The sequence below is a fragment of the Condylura cristata genome, unplaced genomic scaffold, assembly GCF_000260355.1.
Source record: "Condylura cristata isolate star-nosed mole 26May11 unplaced genomic scaffold, ConCri1.0 scaffold00006, whole genome shotgun sequence".
In the NCBI taxonomy this organism is placed as follows: Eukaryota; Metazoa; Chordata; class Mammalia; order Eulipotyphla; family Talpidae; genus Condylura; species Condylura cristata.
This window is the reverse complement of record NW_004567107.1, coordinates 37,473,395-37,489,439: the sequence shown is the minus strand read 5'-3', so window position 1 is coordinate 37,489,439 and position 16,045 is coordinate 37,473,395. Positions and strand designations below refer to the sequence as shown.

The 16,045-nt window shown below is 43.9% G+C and overlaps 1 protein-coding gene across 8 annotated transcripts in view; it reads right to left on the bottom strand.

Moving 5' to 3' along the window:
• TRPM3 (transient receptor potential cation channel, subfamily M, member 3) overlaps positions 1 to 16,045 on the bottom strand; it is a 466,950-nt gene that overhangs the window by 75,032 nt on the left and 375,873 nt on the right. For 5 of the 8 annotated variants that reach the window (XR_001145147.1, XM_004677583.2, XM_004677577.2 and 2 more), the window contains 7 exons: positions 13,065 to 13,100; positions 12,769 to 12,909; positions 10,140 to 10,169; positions 8,706 to 8,995; positions 7,823 to 8,051; positions 5,581 to 5,748; positions 765 to 905 (listed from right to left, as the gene is read on the bottom strand). Coding sequence is in view for 7 of the 8 variants with exons in the window: in XM_004677583.2 (XP_004677640.1) it covers positions 765 to 905; positions 5,581 to 5,748; positions 7,823 to 8,051; positions 8,706 to 8,995; positions 10,140 to 10,169; positions 12,769 to 12,909; positions 13,065 to 13,100 (1,035 nt within the window). In the remaining variant the exon portion in view is untranslated. The remainder of the gene's footprint in view (positions 1 to 764; positions 906 to 5,580; positions 5,749 to 7,822; positions 8,052 to 8,705; positions 8,996 to 10,139; positions 10,170 to 12,768; positions 12,910 to 13,064; positions 13,101 to 16,045) is intronic. The other 3 variants (XM_004677587.1, XM_004677602.1, XM_004677579.2) reach the window with 1 other exon arrangement.

Here is a 16,045-nt window from a genome sequence, read left to right as displayed (position 1 = left end):
AATCCTCTCACCCTCCCCATCTCTGGCCTGTACCCCAGTTCTGTATGAATAAATAAATAAATCTTTAAAAAAAAATATCATGGAGGAGTAGAAAGCCGACAGTCGGGCCCTTCCTGCTGGATCAGGAGGCTGTTTCAGGGACAGCCTTTCATCTTGTGGGCTGACAATGTTTGCAAATGTGCTTACTGAACGTTTGCTGTGATAGTAGTTGCTTGGAGTTGTTTTTGCTGCCTTGGTTTTTTAACTTGTTTAATTGTGTTAGAGCAAGAAAAGGTGTTTGATGACACAAGCAGATTGGGAATAGTGACAAAGTGATGCTAGTCATCTTCAGGGGTGCCATTTTCTGACACTGCTCAGTCCTTCCCTGCCGAATGTGCCCCCAAACCCAGGACTGGCATCTAAAACAAACACCTCTGGTCTAGCATTCATGCCTCCAGAACACAGAAGTGTTTTGTGAAGGGCCATCTATTTTCCCGCTAGACTAGCTTCATACTCATCGCACCTCTATTTCTGTTGGTTCTCACTTTTACCATTTCCTTTCTTTTCCGTGAGGAGGGAAAATGTAGCTGTGGGCAGCTGCCTCACACACTCCACAAATCTTGCAAAGCTATGGGAAAAGGCGAGGCCAGGGAGCTTCCACTCTTGCCTGGGTGACCCTCCTGGTGTCATTCACATGGAGAGCACATGGGTGCATGCATGATAAACAGACCTGGGCTCTTTGTGGCCAGTCACCCATGAAGAATGAGGAAAAGAAGGATGCTTACCGTGTAGAACCAGAACTTCACGATGGGAGCATTGTAGAATTCATAGATTTTTCGGCCCAGTGGGATTAACCGGTGCCTACTCTGAACTTCCTCTTCGTCCTTCTTCCTGGAGGATTCCCCACTGTTGCGCCCCAACATTGCCTACAGCAGAAGACAAATGACATCATCATGGGGGGTGCTCCAGAAGCTGTCTTTCATGTGCTCACTTTACAGATGCAAGCCTGCCCGCAGAATCTCAGAGCTTTGCCCATGGCCCCTGATACTTAGAGGCTGAGTCTTCCCTAAGTGAGTATTTGCATTATACTTAGAAACGAAGGGTTTTTACCTGGCATGCAAAGCCTTAGGGCTATTCTTGACTATTCTCTTCTGTGCCTTGGGCCCCATGGATAAAGGGCAGTACGTGGAGTTCTGAGATGGAAGAGTGTAGCTTGGGAAAATCAGGGATCTGTTTTTCCTCTGTATCCTTCTTTCCTCTCATATATATTGTGAGACAGGTAGGTCTGGGTTCAAATTCTTTCTCCACTCATGTTAATGACCTCTAAGTCAAAGGTAAATGAGTCAGTAATACCTAATTTTCCAAAAGGTTAGAGTTCAGGAGGTTAAGTGAGTGGACATTCTTGGAGCGCAGCTAGGTTAGGAGCATCTCTTTCACCCTTAGACATATTTGCTTTCTAGATTTCCAACCCTGATTTCTGTTGGTATTTGTTGCCTGGGGGCTCCTGGGTATACCCCTCCCTCTGTGAGGGAGAGTTGTACAGGTGGGACTTGGGAATTTAGGCCTGACCTGGAGAGGCCCTGATGTCCAAGCCATTGGAGATTACTTTAAGAATGCAATTATTTCCAGCAGCAGCAGCAACAGTAATTATTGAATGCTGAAAATGGGTAAATGACAGGAGGCTCTGAAGATGAAGATCTTTATGGTAAAGAGTTCTAGGCTATGGGTTACTCAGAAGGGGTTGGAGCAATAACATGGACACTTGGAATCTGTGGCAACTGAGGCAAGTCTTTTCAACTCTCTGGGAGTTGGTTTTATAAACTATGAAGTGGGGGTAGTAAAGCCCCTGCTATACAGTGGTTTACAGATTAATTGGCACCTGGCACTTAATAAGTGCTCAATAAATATTAAGTATTTTTTAAAGTGAACTGAGAATTTCTCAGATGTTGTTGACTGAGATTTAGGTGGACTCTCTCACCAGGGGCAAAGAGATGCTCTAAGCAGTATACTACAGCATAATTTCCTAGCTTTAGTTCTTCATTATTGTCCTAAGACAAGATTAGTTCTACAGTGTTTGGGAAGTGAGAATTTTTCAAATGTGAGAAAAGGGTGAAGCCTACTCAGAGACTGACAAGGCTCTAGGATGAGAGAAAGTACTAGAATGGAGTTTAAAGTTGAGAGACCTAATTATACAATAATTTAAAATTATTTTGAAGTTGGAAACAGATGACTCTGGCTGCAAACTACCTTACCTAAACATTCAGATATTAGCTTCAGCTATTTTTATCGTGCCTCGGATATCTACTTTACCTAAATATTGAACAATCACAAATGATTTACCTGTAACCACAGGATTTGTGGAGAGGATAATTGCTATTCCTTTATGGCTCCTCTAAATTCTACCAGAATAGGTAACATTCCTACTATAGCTTATCAAAGCATTTGTTTTGATCAGTGAGCTGAGTCAATCTTGTGATGAATATAATATGTGTCAGACAGTGACGAATTCTATAACTATAGATCACTGACCTTGAAGAACTCTGAGGTTATATGATATTTGCAACTCTGTAATTTATCATTTATGTAACATAATTATCCTACTTCTTCTGCTTGTTTATATGCTTAATAATACAGTGCCATTTGGGGACATAAGAAGGTGAGTTAAGGGTAGTTTAGAAGAAGGTTTTTGGCCTTGTGGAGAGTGGCATGGTGGGGTGACTTCTAGAAACAGTGGCTTCCAAAGAAACCTAAAAATGATACCTTGGGTCAGTGCCCAGGTTGGTGACTTGCTAGTCAAACACTTACCTGGCAATTCAGGTAAAACAGAAACACAACAACCTGCTTTGCCATTATTATTCAGAGGCATTCCAATGTTTATGCATTTTCAGAAGGCTTGTCTTTCATGGTTTAAGTAAAACTTTTTTTGACATTTCATTAAGTCAAGCCTCAGCAACTTAACTTGCTGATTTTGTTGATTTCCTTTTCCAGTAGTCAAACGTCTCCTTTGACTACATTCTTTAAAGCCAAATGTAACCGAGTCAAACACATAAAAGCACACAATATGAGTTTGAGACTTTGATGGCTGGCTGCAGATGCCAAATCTGAGAAAGACCCTTTGCAGTAACTAAGCTATTCAAGACTACTAACATGAAGCAAACTGAGGCTGCTATTTTGGAAGGACCAAGAGAAAACTTCCCATTAAGAGAAGATACGTTGGTTTAACACAAAAACTCACATTTCAGTCCTATGAAAGGCGCAAGGTGTCAATAAGCTGCACACCTCAGCCCGGAACAGGGGGCGCCAGGACCAGGGTACCAGGAGAAACAAGAACTTTCCTTATGGCCAAAGGGAGGTCTACCTTAAGGACAACTGCAGTCCAGCCTGGACTTTGCCAGCCCACAAGTCCCTCCTCTCCTTTTCTTCTCGGTGGTTTCTACCTGTGGGGAAGAAGCTCAGGCAATGATGCCTTAATGGGGTCTTTTCCTGGGAAACAGACTCTGTTCACAATCCAGAGAAGATTCTCTTATTGTGGCTTTTATGGGATTAGGGATTCAGAGCTCTAGACTGAGCAGCAAAGAGCTGCCTCTTTTGTTTTCTTCCTTGATGCCTAACCAGAAAAAATGCTGACTTTGTTTCTGGCTGCCTTGCTAGGACGTGAGCAACGACAAGACAGCCCAGGTGTGACAGAGGATCCGTGATTCACTTGGGATTCCTTCTTCTACAGGATGGGTCAGTCCAACTGAGTGCCTACATTTGAGAACAGGTAGGAAGAACGATTTTACACCTCTAGCTTATCAATGAAAAGTGTGACCATTCAATCTGTAAGCTTGGGTTCTCATCCCAACTTTGCAACTAATAAACTGGGTAACCTTGGGTAATTTGATCACTCTGAATCTGTTTCTTAGAATGTAAAATGGGATAATAAACGTGCCTGCCTTGTAGGATTGGGGATTCCATGAGTAAGAGTATGTCAAACCTTTAGTGCTGTTACAATATGTTAGCAAATATTTATCAAGAATCACTGTGGAACCCTCCCTGGTGGTGCAGTGGGTTGGAGCACAGCACTATAAAGCTAGCCGCAGTTTCTTAACATGAGTTCAATCCCCCGCCATGGGACCCACATGGCACAGCAGACCTCTCCTGTCTTTCCTGCTGCTCACCTCAGGAGTGTACTTCGTCAGTCTGCCTGTTCTCTTCCCCACTCTGTCTCTGGTGAAGCCTCTCGCCACCCCTGCACCTCTGGTCTAAACCCAGTTCTGTTCGCATAAAATAAATACATAAATCTTTAAAAGAAACAGAATGACTGTGGGCCAGACCCCAGTCTACATGGTTTACATGTATACTCGGCTCTTGCCAAAGTTGTTATCCCCATGCTTGAGGTTAAAGACCTCTGCCCATGGCCTTACATTGAGTAGCTGACAGGGTAGGACTCTGGCTCAGGGTGTCTAGTGCTTATTCCTCTGCTTAAGTTTTCAACAAAGATTCAGATTACTGTTGCCATGTTTATGCGAATGATCAAACTGTTATTTCCTAGCCTTGACGGGCTTCAGAGACCAAAACTATTATAAGATCTTTATGATAAGATGCCATCATCCTAGCAGACAGGCAGAGGGTTGCACCATTTTTTGTAAAGAATCTCAGAACCCAAAACAAAGGCTGACTTCTGGGTCAATCCTGGAGTTACTATTCAACTAGAGGGACACCCGGCACACATGCCAGCTCTGCTGGGACTGTGGTTGCACCTGAAAGCCGACCTTTAGGCAGGCCCTCCTGGGCACACCATCTCTCAGGCGGGGGAAGCATGCTTTGTGGGGGGTGGGGCAGGAGTGCAGTGATGCACAGGTGTTTTTTCACCTGAACAAAGCCAAGTTTTGTTTTCTCCCCTTCCAGCTTCTTCTGGCCACCCCAGTCATTGGTCAGGGTGATGCGGAGGGTGGGGGTTATCAAGGGAGCTTGATGTCTCCAAAGCTCTGAAGCCTTGTTTGTCCCTTTACCAGGCTGTGCTATTTTTAGACTTTGGGCGCAGTCCAGCGGCAGTCACGCTGCTCAGGCGGGGTTGTGGGAAGCGGTCCCATGCCCAGCTGCCCCACTCCCCTGCAGAACAAAGCATCCATGCTCTATAATTATACCAGGAAGAGCTAATAAAAGCCTTCCATACAAACCTCAAAATTCAATTAGTCCTACATTTGTGAGCCTGACCCCAAAGGCAGATAAAGACTTAGCTTTTGATCAGCAGAGCTGTTCCAGAAAAGCCAGCTGCTTCCAAATCATGGATCCCCTTTCCTTCTTTGCATGCTGAGGCTGCCTGGTTGTTTCGGGAGCATTACCTGTTTGGAAAATTTAGGATGCCTTGCTTTTGAATGTGGCCTGCACCATTGATGCTGGCTGAAGGATTCCGTGTGACATTAGATGGTATATTATTGTTATTTGTGCACAGAGCAGACATGTTTATAGTACCATGGCCTCAAAACGTGAATGAAAGCACCGGGTGGGAGGTTCATTCAAAAGTTGGAGGATCTCAAATTGTATCAACAGAACAAGTGGATTAGGGATCCTGCCTGTGGACAATAGCTGCCTTCCTTGTTCATTTTTTGCCCTTACGGTCAGTTCCATGTCCTCTTCATCTTTTTCCTTTGAGGGCTTCTCTGGTTCCTCTGGCTCCTTCTCTTGGAGATGGATTTCCTGGGCCTGAGACATATAGGGCATGTCGTCTTTGTTCTTGAACTCCAAGCTGAGAATTGAAGGAGGAAGTAGAATTCCCAGAATTACCTAAAGTAATAATAATGATAATAATAATAATCACATTTAAAGGATTAAGATCAGGGTGGTTGCTTAGAATCAGAGGGCTGGGGTGTCATATGTGTGAGGGTGCACATATATGTGCACCCAGGGGTGCTGGGTGGCTGTGGGGTTGGGCTGAGCTAACTGCCCTGACATGTTCATGCTAGGAGAGTTACTTCTGCCTATCAGAGACACTAATGCACAGTAGCTCAGTCTGATTTTGGAGGAACAGACTATCTTACCCAAGTAAAACCACTTTGCCTGGGAATTGAGGAAAGAAGAGATTCTACCCAAGGCAAAGGGGGAAAGTGTTTAGATTCCTGTTTAATCATTAGAGAGCACTTGACTGTGAAATCAATTCATATGTATGTCTGCTGGCATTTATTTGCTAATGTGTCAAATGGAGTTGATCATGTGTTCTCTCTAAAAAATACTGTCCTAAATTGACCTTGAGAAAGTCCTGTGAGAAAAAGCATGCTCTTCATTTGACACCCTCCCCTAGTATTTACACACACACACACACACACGCACGCACTCAGCTCATGCTCTGTATTGTCATAATACCCCTGCACAAATGCCCCCAAGTGTCCATCTTCGTCTTTCTCTCCTGTACAGATAATATGATTAACTTTCCAGGTGATGATGGCAGAAATGCACTACCCGACCTGTTCTCACAGGAGGCCAGTTTCTCTGCTGTGGCCAGGGAATGAGGGCATTTCTGAATGAGGGCATGGATACCTGACTTGTGGCCCCTAATCTTTCCACTTCCTCCTTTAATCCTACAACGGTTCTGTTGTATGAGGCTTCTGAATAGTATATTTTTGAAGAAACTGAACTGATGTGAGGGGCTGAGAGAGCTCCCAAAGTAAAAATAATGTCCAAATGATCCCCAAGTAAGGAGGTGGGAGTGGCCTGTGCTTTAACTCCCACAGGGCCTGAGAGCGGGTGAGGGAAAAGGAGGGTGAGTAGGGACCCTGACCCAGCATGTCTGGTAGGCCCAAGGCTCAGGTGTGGCCTGGCACCTTCAGGGGACCCTGTCCCGGGAGCTGCAGGAAGGCCAGGTGGTGACTAGCACTTCATTGGACCCTGCTGTGACTGGAGGCCAGAGCATCTGGGCAGAGTGGGGTGAGGGGCTGCTGGGTAGTGGTGGGGAGGGTGGAGGAGGGGCCCAGGGGCTCTGTGAATGCACTGGCTCTTCTGCTTGGGCTGGCCTCAGATTTACCCAGATCAGGTAGTATTAGGTAAATTTGAGCCTGGTTTCAGTTGTAACGGCCACACACTCCAAACAGAGTAAGCATTTGGAAACATTCTTCCAATCTTTCCACCCCATTTTTTCAGTCTTTCCCTTACTTTTTTCAATTTAGTATTTTCTTTGAATAGCACTGAAAAAAAAAATCCCCACAAAAATGCAAAAGTTACATTATCATCCTACTTCTTTAACCCCACAGTTAACCAGTGCAAATGATTTACCATGCATCCTTGCTGGCTTTTTGTTTTTAATTAATTTATGTATATATTTATATAACTATACATGCACTCACTCAACAAAGTGGGCTCATATTATGCATACTAACCTGCAACTTTTCATGCTTGACTTAAGAGTAGCTCAGGATTATTTAGCAATGTCTTTACATATGAATGCATCTCAATTTTTATTTCAGTTCTGAATATTTTCCCAAGTATTGTTGATAAGAGCTAATGTCTCATCAGGGCTGGGGACACAAGGCACAGGGCATTCAGGTTGGCACAGAGGTGAAAGGCTGCCTAGGTTAGTGGCTCCTGATGCAGAGTTAATGGTACTTGTGTGCCCATCACCTTTGGAGCTTCTGACAAAAATTCATGTTTACAAACCATTGCTAGTGGTTCTGGTTTTGCAGAATTGGGGGAGACCTTAGCTTCTATATGAAAAACATTTTGATATACAGAAGGTTGTGATACACAGTTGGGGTTGAGAACCACCCTCTGAGATATGGGAACCCCCTAGTCCACTGCATCTTTGGCTTGGAACATTCTAACCAACCCTCCCGTCCTCAGAGCCCACAGGCCCTGCGGGCGTGCTGACCTTGAGGCCTGAGTTCTTGCGCATCCGTAGCCGGCCCATCCACATGTCTGTGAGCAACATCTGGCTGCACGTGTGGGCAATGAAGTCACGGTGCTTGGCAGCCACAGCCAGCTGCAAGCATGTGGCATTGCTCCAGTTCTTCAGTTCATACGTCAGCAGTTTCATGGCCAGCTGCTCATCCTGCTTATAGGACTGGTCGAGGAGCTCTACAGCCAGTTGACCAAAGTCCCTGGAAGAGAGAATGTGAGAGAAAGTTCTTTTGGTTATCTTGGAATCTTTCAGGATGAAAGTGGGGACCCACCGGCTGAGCCACAAAAGCTAGTTGCCTTGTGGTCCAGTCGTTTCTTACGGGGTCTGGACTGTTCACTCATTCATCTGCACCTACTGTGTGCCCGATACCAAGTTTAGAACTATGGGGTAAGTCAAAGCATGAGCCAAGCACTCAAGGACCCCAGTTCAGAGTGTATGAATGGGGCACAATGACCAATAAATCACCCATTAGAGTGGAGTATGTCTTCTTGAAGGTGACAGAATCGAGTCTCGCTGACCACAAGAGTGTGATCTTGGACATGTAACTTCAGTTCTCTGAATCTCATGTTCTTTAGCTGTAATCGATGTATAAAACGAGGAGCTACCTCTTAGGAGAGTTGACAGGATGGAATGAAATCTAAGTGCCTGTGTCTCTGTATCAAACACTGTGCATCATAAACGTTAATTAACTGGGTCCCCACTCTGTGTACAGCATCCAGATGATACTGACTCCCCTTCGCGTTTTGGGCAGCTTAGGCTCTTCATACCTGTGTCCACCTTTCCTTCTTTCCTCCCAATCCCAATCCCAATCCCAATCCCACACCACCCAAGCCCACTTGCTGGGAAGGCCAACCTGGAGTTGTGGTTCAGCTCCTGGGAGATGTCGTCAACCATGTCGTTCTCAGAGGCTTCGTGAGCCATGGCCTTGCAGAGCTTACAGGCCACCAGGGCCTTGGCCATGGCCTCCTCCCCGTGCTGCCAGAAGAACAGGGCCATCTTTTGCCGCTTCATCAGGACGGCCCACACCATCAGCTCATGGAAAGGGAAAGGGAAGTGGTTGATCTCAGGGTCATCCAAGTCGATGTCTACCTCTTCTTCACGCTTCTTGGTTGTCTTTCTTCCTCGTCTCAAGGGTACATCATCCTGTAATTTTAGGGGAAAAACACAATTGCATTGAGTTGAATTGGTTTTGATCCACATATTAGTTATTTTCTATCTGCTACTGGCCCAGCTCTGGGGTAGATACAGAAATGAACCAGGCCAGCTGCTGTCTGAAAGAACTCACGAGCTCATAACACCTGCCTGGAAAGCAAGTTCTAGTGAGAGCGCAAGCACAGTGCTGTGAGGCACGGCAGGGCTGTACTCGGAACTTTGCAAAGCACTTTCTGCAATTCGTTCTGCCTGCTTGCTTCTGTGCAAGGGTTTTCTCCCCTTCCCTTCCAACAAAACTAACCTTTAGGATATTAAAAAAAGTACATTGTAATGGGTCGTCTTCTTTTTCTTTTCAGTTTTGTCCATTTTCTCCCTTTATGGGTAGGGCTATTTGTACTTCATGAACAACACTAGCCTTTCCACTGAAAGGACAGGCAGCCTAGGTTTTTATTTGCATACATGACAATGAGCACCTAAATAAAGGTGGGAAGCAGGTCACCTGTCTCGAGCCTCTGTTACCTTCATTAGATGCATCTGTGAAGTGGCTTTGGCTTTTGCATCTGTTACCTTTTGTAAACATTGGGAATAGATTTCACGTACTAGGATGTATAGGCTTCCTTGGTTTTCCAATAGTATTTCAAATAGAATTTATTTTCCTCTTTGCAATGCTAACATAACCTCATGGTGGATTTTTTTTTTTAAAGATTTATTTATTTGTGCATACAGAGCTGGGGTATGGGCCAGAGGTGCAGGGACGGTGAGAGGATTCACCATAGACAGAGTGGGGAGCAGAACAGGGCAACTGATGAAGTGCACTGCTGAGGGGAGCAAGAGAGATCTGCCGCGCCGTGTGGATCACCTCCGGGGTTGGGATCGAACTCGTGCTGAAGTGGCTTTAGCTTCTTAGTGCTGTGCTTTAACCCACTGAGCCACCAGGGAGGGCCTCAGGGTGGAATTTTTAAGGCTCTTGTGTTACTGACTTCTCCCTTGACACTGGGAAAATTTTCACCTCCTTGTTTTAGAGTCATGTACTTGCCCTTACAAGGAAATGAATTATGTGTGCATACACACACACTTTAAATTATATAATAAAGAGAACAAATAATTGCCACTAATAATTTGAACAAACGCTTACCTCCATTCCCAGCAGTTTCAAAGCTTTGGGCTGTTTAAAAAAAAAAAAAAGTTTTGCACCAAGTTAGATTTTTTTCTTTATAGGCTTAAGAAAAGAATCCTTCTATATCTTAAACAGGTAAGGGGACAACTCTTTTTATCACATACAGTGTTTGTTCAGATGACTAAATACAACATTACAACGGGAACCACTTTAGAAATTCTAAAAGAATTAGGCATTTAGTGATTTGGGGGAGTCACATAAAGTTAGGAATCTGGAGAGGTGTAATGAGATTATCTAAGAGCACAGTCTACAGCTCTATAATTCCTTTTAGAGCTATCCTGCTTGGTTGACATCTCTATGACATGAAACAACTGGGTGAGCAATGAAACAGTCAATCCATGAAATGATTTTCAAATCAATTATCCGGAGACTTGAAATATTACTTAGAGACATATATTTAGACTCTTGATGTGAGCCATCTCTCTGTGAACAGTGGCTGCCTCTGGGGATAGAGGCACGTATGCTGAAGGTGTTAAAGCAGCTCAGTGGCATACAATGCACACAGTAGCATCAGGTTATGTCGGGAACGTGCAAAAGAGCCACAGACCAAGATGAAGAGAGCAGTTAACTCAGCTAATTCCAGAACTTGATATATATTTAATTAGAGGAGATGCAAAATTTTATCTCAGAGGTCAGGAATACCAATTCTGTGTTTTAAGTATTACAGAATGGTTGTGGGCCATCTTGGAAGTTACCCAAGTAAGTAGTAAAATCACAGCATTCACGGTTCCTCCAAATTTTATTTCACCATTCAAGGGGAAGGAATTTGACATCTCTTTTCCTTATTTTCTCTTTGATGACCACCCATTTGAAATATGGCATGATTTTTTTTTTCATGCTTTTCTTTCTGGTGTTTTCACAGTTGTCTTCTGGAATCACAAACTACTTTGGAATCACAAAGTACTTTCATAATTAGAAAGCATGCATAGTTTAAATTAGAAGTCAAGTCCAGCAACACCAAAGGCAGCAATTTTCCAAAATGTGATAGACTGTGAAACTTTTCAGAGGGTCCTTTCTGAGACCCTTTCAACAAGGCTTATGAAGTCAAAGCTATTTTCATAATAACACTAAGATGTGATTTGGCTGTGACAATGTGTTAGTGTTTACACTGATGCTGTGAAAGCAGCGGTGAGTCAAGCTGGGTGTCGTGGCTAGAACGGGGGATTCATTCCAGACTTCACTAGTTGTCCTTAGAGACCACTATTAGGACCTTGAAGTTTAAAAAATAAAGCCACAGACCTAAACAGTGATTAACTTTATTAAATCTCTGCTCTTGATAGTCAAAATTGTCTTCATACTGCTCTGAAGGATAATATGGGAAGTATTTGTGACATGATGACTTGTGATAGGTTGTCTGGGAGAAAACACATTCTGATTGTTTGGCCTGAATTACGGCCACTTGGTGTCATGGACTAACTACATGAAAGAATGACTGACAGACAAACTAACTATGATTATTTAGACCTGGACATTTGGCAGATGTTTTTGGAAGTGAATGAAGTGGATTGGTTTTTCAAGGAAAATGACAGTATTTGTTGCTGATGGCAAAATTCAAGCTTTCCGAGCAAAAATTATAATTTTGGAATATGTGTATCCTTTCAAACCCCATGACCTTGAGACTTTTTCCAGAACTTAAAGAGTTTGTTGATGAAACTGGTGATGATTTAGATGAACATTAGTTTTGAAATATTGATTATCTATAATGACATGTGCCAACATTCAGAAGATCAAGGTATCAGTATTTTACAGTGACCAATTTATGATGTTATAAGAGTCATGTAAAGGACAAGATATATGAATGGGTCTTAACAGAAGATGAAAGTTTTCAGATTTCACATTGCAACTAATCTTTAAATTGCCACTTGTTGAATTTCCATGCAGTATCAAAAATGAATATAATTATTTGCAAAGATTATTAAAATATTCTTTCATTTTTGATTTATCTCTCACATATGTGCATTTTCTTCAGTTATTTCAACCAAAACAACACACTGAGTGCAATAGTATAGTAAAATAGTGAATGTAGAAGTCTATCAAAAAATATAGAACAATGATACGTTTATTATTAATGTTTTAGAATATACTTTTACAGGCATATATATGTATGTTAAAAATAACTTGCTTCCTAGGGTTATTTAAAATGAGTAAGTATTTTGAAAGTCTTAGTTTTAATTTCTTACATGATAAATACCGATAGATAAAATTTACACAGTGAAAGAGTTTTGGGGGTTCCTCAATAATTTTGAGAGGTATAAATAGATCCCACGAACAAAAGCCCTGAAAACTGCTAAGGTAGATAAATATTAATTTGAATATCATTACTATTCTCTCATCTTTCGGCACACTCCTAGTGTCAGCCTTTGATTGCATTTGGATTCTTTTCCAATTAACCAGGAAAAGAAAGACTCGCCTAACCCAACGTGTGCCTCGTTTTTTAAAGTGACTTGAGGATGGAGGGAAGAAGAGGAGGGACTGTTACTGCCTTCTCATGTAACCTCCATCTTGGCAGCAATGAAGGTACGCCCCAAATCTATGGCACCCCAGCCCTCCCTGGAGCCCAGGAACCGAGGTTTGCTGCAAGCCTCACCCTCTTGGGGCCAAAGAGGTTGTGGTAGAGAGTCCGGAAGCGCTTGCGCGTGTAGTTGCAGCGATAAGCGCCGCCCATCAGGTATTCGATCACCAGGCCGATGTCGATCAGGCTGATTCTGTAGTCCGGGGGCAGGTTCCCCTAGCAGGGAGGAAGGCGACAAACGAACACAAAAACCCAAAGACAAGGTGGTTTACTAGGGCTTCTATTCCATGTGTTCTGTAAGTATTTTAGCGTAAAAAGAAATAATTAAAAAAGAAACATGAATGTATTATTATGCTGGTTAATTCATTCACCTTAAAATAGATCCAACCGAAACCTGGATATTCTCGCTTGGAAAGAAGACATAAGTTAAATAAGAAGGTGCAGTAATCGTCGGCAATGACAGAAAATCAAAATATTTATTCAAGTCTTCAGCTGGGGAGAAAAAAACACCAGTGTAGCAGAAAGAAACACAAAGCTATAGGCATGGCAAACGCTGTCATTCGCGGTCGCTAGGAGCCGGGTCCCTGGAGCCCTCCCCTGCGTCTCTGCCTCGGCCTCTGTATTCCACTTTGTCCTTTATTTCTTCACACAACTAATGGAAGACTCCTTCCAGAAGACCGTTGTCATTACCGGGTGGGATATGCTCAGAGCTCAGATCTCCTTTAATACAAAACCTCAGTTAACTCCTTTTTAGAAACTGGTGCTTTTCATGGAAAGGAGACCAGCACCCAGGGAGGAGAAGCTGAAGCCACAAAGAGGTGGCTTAGGAAGGACCTTGCGTTTAAGAGCAGAGGGAGAGGAATCAGGGACTACATTTTGCCAATGGAATATTTATTTTCCTAGAATTGAGATTGCCCCCCACCCCCACACATTTTTTTTCAAGGAGAATAGCGCCTGTGAAGAAGAAAAGCCAAGCTTTGTCTTCTAAGAGCGGCCACAGATGGATGCACAGGCTTGTTACTCTCTGCTCATTGCTGGTTTCTCTTTCAAAAGCAGCTCCGTAGGGTGTAAGGAAAATCCTTGCACTCCACTTTTGGGGGGTTCTGAGCATGGGGTTGGGGGGGTGGGAGTCCACAGAGCCGGAGGGTCACCTCTCCCTGTCGGGTTCCCCAAAGCCCGGCAGCACTGGGCCATGTGTGACGCAGGCGCAGTGCAAGCAGCGCGTCACGCTGCGCCCTCAGCTGGGTTTTGGACAAGCCTGAAGGCTTTGTACTAACCGAGGACCCACCCGGTGGCTGTGTGAAGCATCTCCTGCTCTATAGAAGCGATACAAGGGCAAGTGGTATCCGAGTCCTCTGGGAACTGGGGGTGACTCAGAGGCCTGGACCTTGTCTTGCTACAGAGTATGTGCTTCTCTGCATTTTATTAGCTCTCTGGATGTTTCTGATACACACCCAAGTCTGTTGAATAAGGGGTCTACTAAATAAGGCTCAAGTGGGATTAATTACTCTGCAGATTCTGGGAAATTTTTAGGAGTATAAAGATAATCATTGCCATTAGGAAATCAGCTTGAGTTGTTTGGCTAAACTGTTTTCAGTTAGCTTTGCTGGGCTGTCCTGTGATCCACAGTCTCCCTTGAGGGGATTTATAGGGTTACTGCATCCTATCATCAAATTTAGAACTTTATATTTTTAATTTCTCTTTGCATTCTTACAATAACAGCCTCACCTAAATGCAGGGATGGGATGCAGTCCAAGGACACAGAAGAGCAGCCTTGTTAACACCCAAAATCATGGAGAAAAGCGGTAGCATGGGTAAGTTTTAAACAGAGTTTAACTTTACAGGAAGGGCCTGCTGACTGGTAGGTGTCTGGAGTATCTTTTCCCCCTCTCTAACGGGAATGAGAGAAATTAATTGATGTGGTTGGGACCACACCCAGAGTGGGTTGTTCAGTACTACAGTCTCAGTAACAGGGCCAGCTAGTCAGGCTGTGAGACCCCTGGCCATGACAGCCCCATCTCACTGCGGAAGCCTGACTTGAGGCGTGTGTATTTCTGTATCTGTACCAACAGGGATGGGAGGGAAGACAGCAGCGATGTTAGCGCAAGACTGCATCTGGCCCCAGACTTCCAGTCTCACCCACCAGGCTCTACCCTCCATGAGTTGGAGCGCAAGGCAGGCTTGGAGGTCTGCTTCCAGCCAGCCCCGCAATGTGAGGTTGTTTGAAGGGCACCCCATAGGAGGCAGAAGCACTTGGAGGCATAGAACCCTCTCCCGCGTTTGACTCTGGCCCATCGGGCCCCAGTCTGAGCTCCATTTCATTATCTGAATTGGCCTTTCACACAAAAGCTCTCTGCTCTTCTCTGTCTCTCTTACAATTTCCAAATCTTTAAGACTTATTTCACCCGATCTAACTGAATCGCTTAGTTAGGCTGTACTCTCAGACTACTAAGAAAGACCAGTTGTCTAACTTTATGCAAAAGATGGCAAAATAGGGAAAGGAAACTCAGAGGAAGTTTTAGGTTCATAAAGTTAAACTCTGTTTAAAACATACCCATGCAACCGCTTCTCTCCATTATTTTGGGGGCAGGTTAACAAGGCTGCTCTTCTGTGTCCTTGGACTGCACCCCATCCCTGCATTTAGGTGAGGCTGTTATTGAAAGAGCAGATATACCCCAAGATCTGGGCATACTTGGGTCCCTCATCTCATGCCTGTGGCTCCTCTAAGTTATTTTCTCTGTCCTCCTGTCAGCCACCTGCCCTCAAGCCCTCAGTTTTCTTTTCCTTTAAAGATTTATTTATTTATGCATACAAGAACTGGGGAACAAGCAAGAGGTATTGGGGGGGGGTGAAATGATTCAGAGACAGAGTGGGGAGCAGAATAGGCAGGTCTACTGAAACACACTGCTGAGGGAGCAGCGGATGAGACAGAGAGGGAGGGCCAGGGGTGGAACTTCACTGCAGCGGCTGCGGGTAGCTTCACAGTGCTGAGCTTTAACCTGCTGCACCACCTGGGAGGACCCACCCTCAAGTTTTCTTCTCAGTAAAAGGGGTAGAAATCCATGGCCTCTGTGGAAAAGCTCAAGTGCCAGCTTTCAGAAAAATCTCCAGAAGATTTATCATGGTGCTGGTGAAAGGCAATCTTTAAAACTGCAGTCTTTTAAAGATAGCAAATCTTTAAAATTGTGCCTATTTTTTAAATCTTGTAAGAATTTTCTAAATTTAAAATGTAGCGAATAGTGAACCTAACATATTTTCTGTTGAGAACCTATGTGAGAACATCAGTTTGAATGATAAGAAACCAACATTAACTGAGGACTAAAATTGAATGGCCTCATTAATGCTTCTGAGG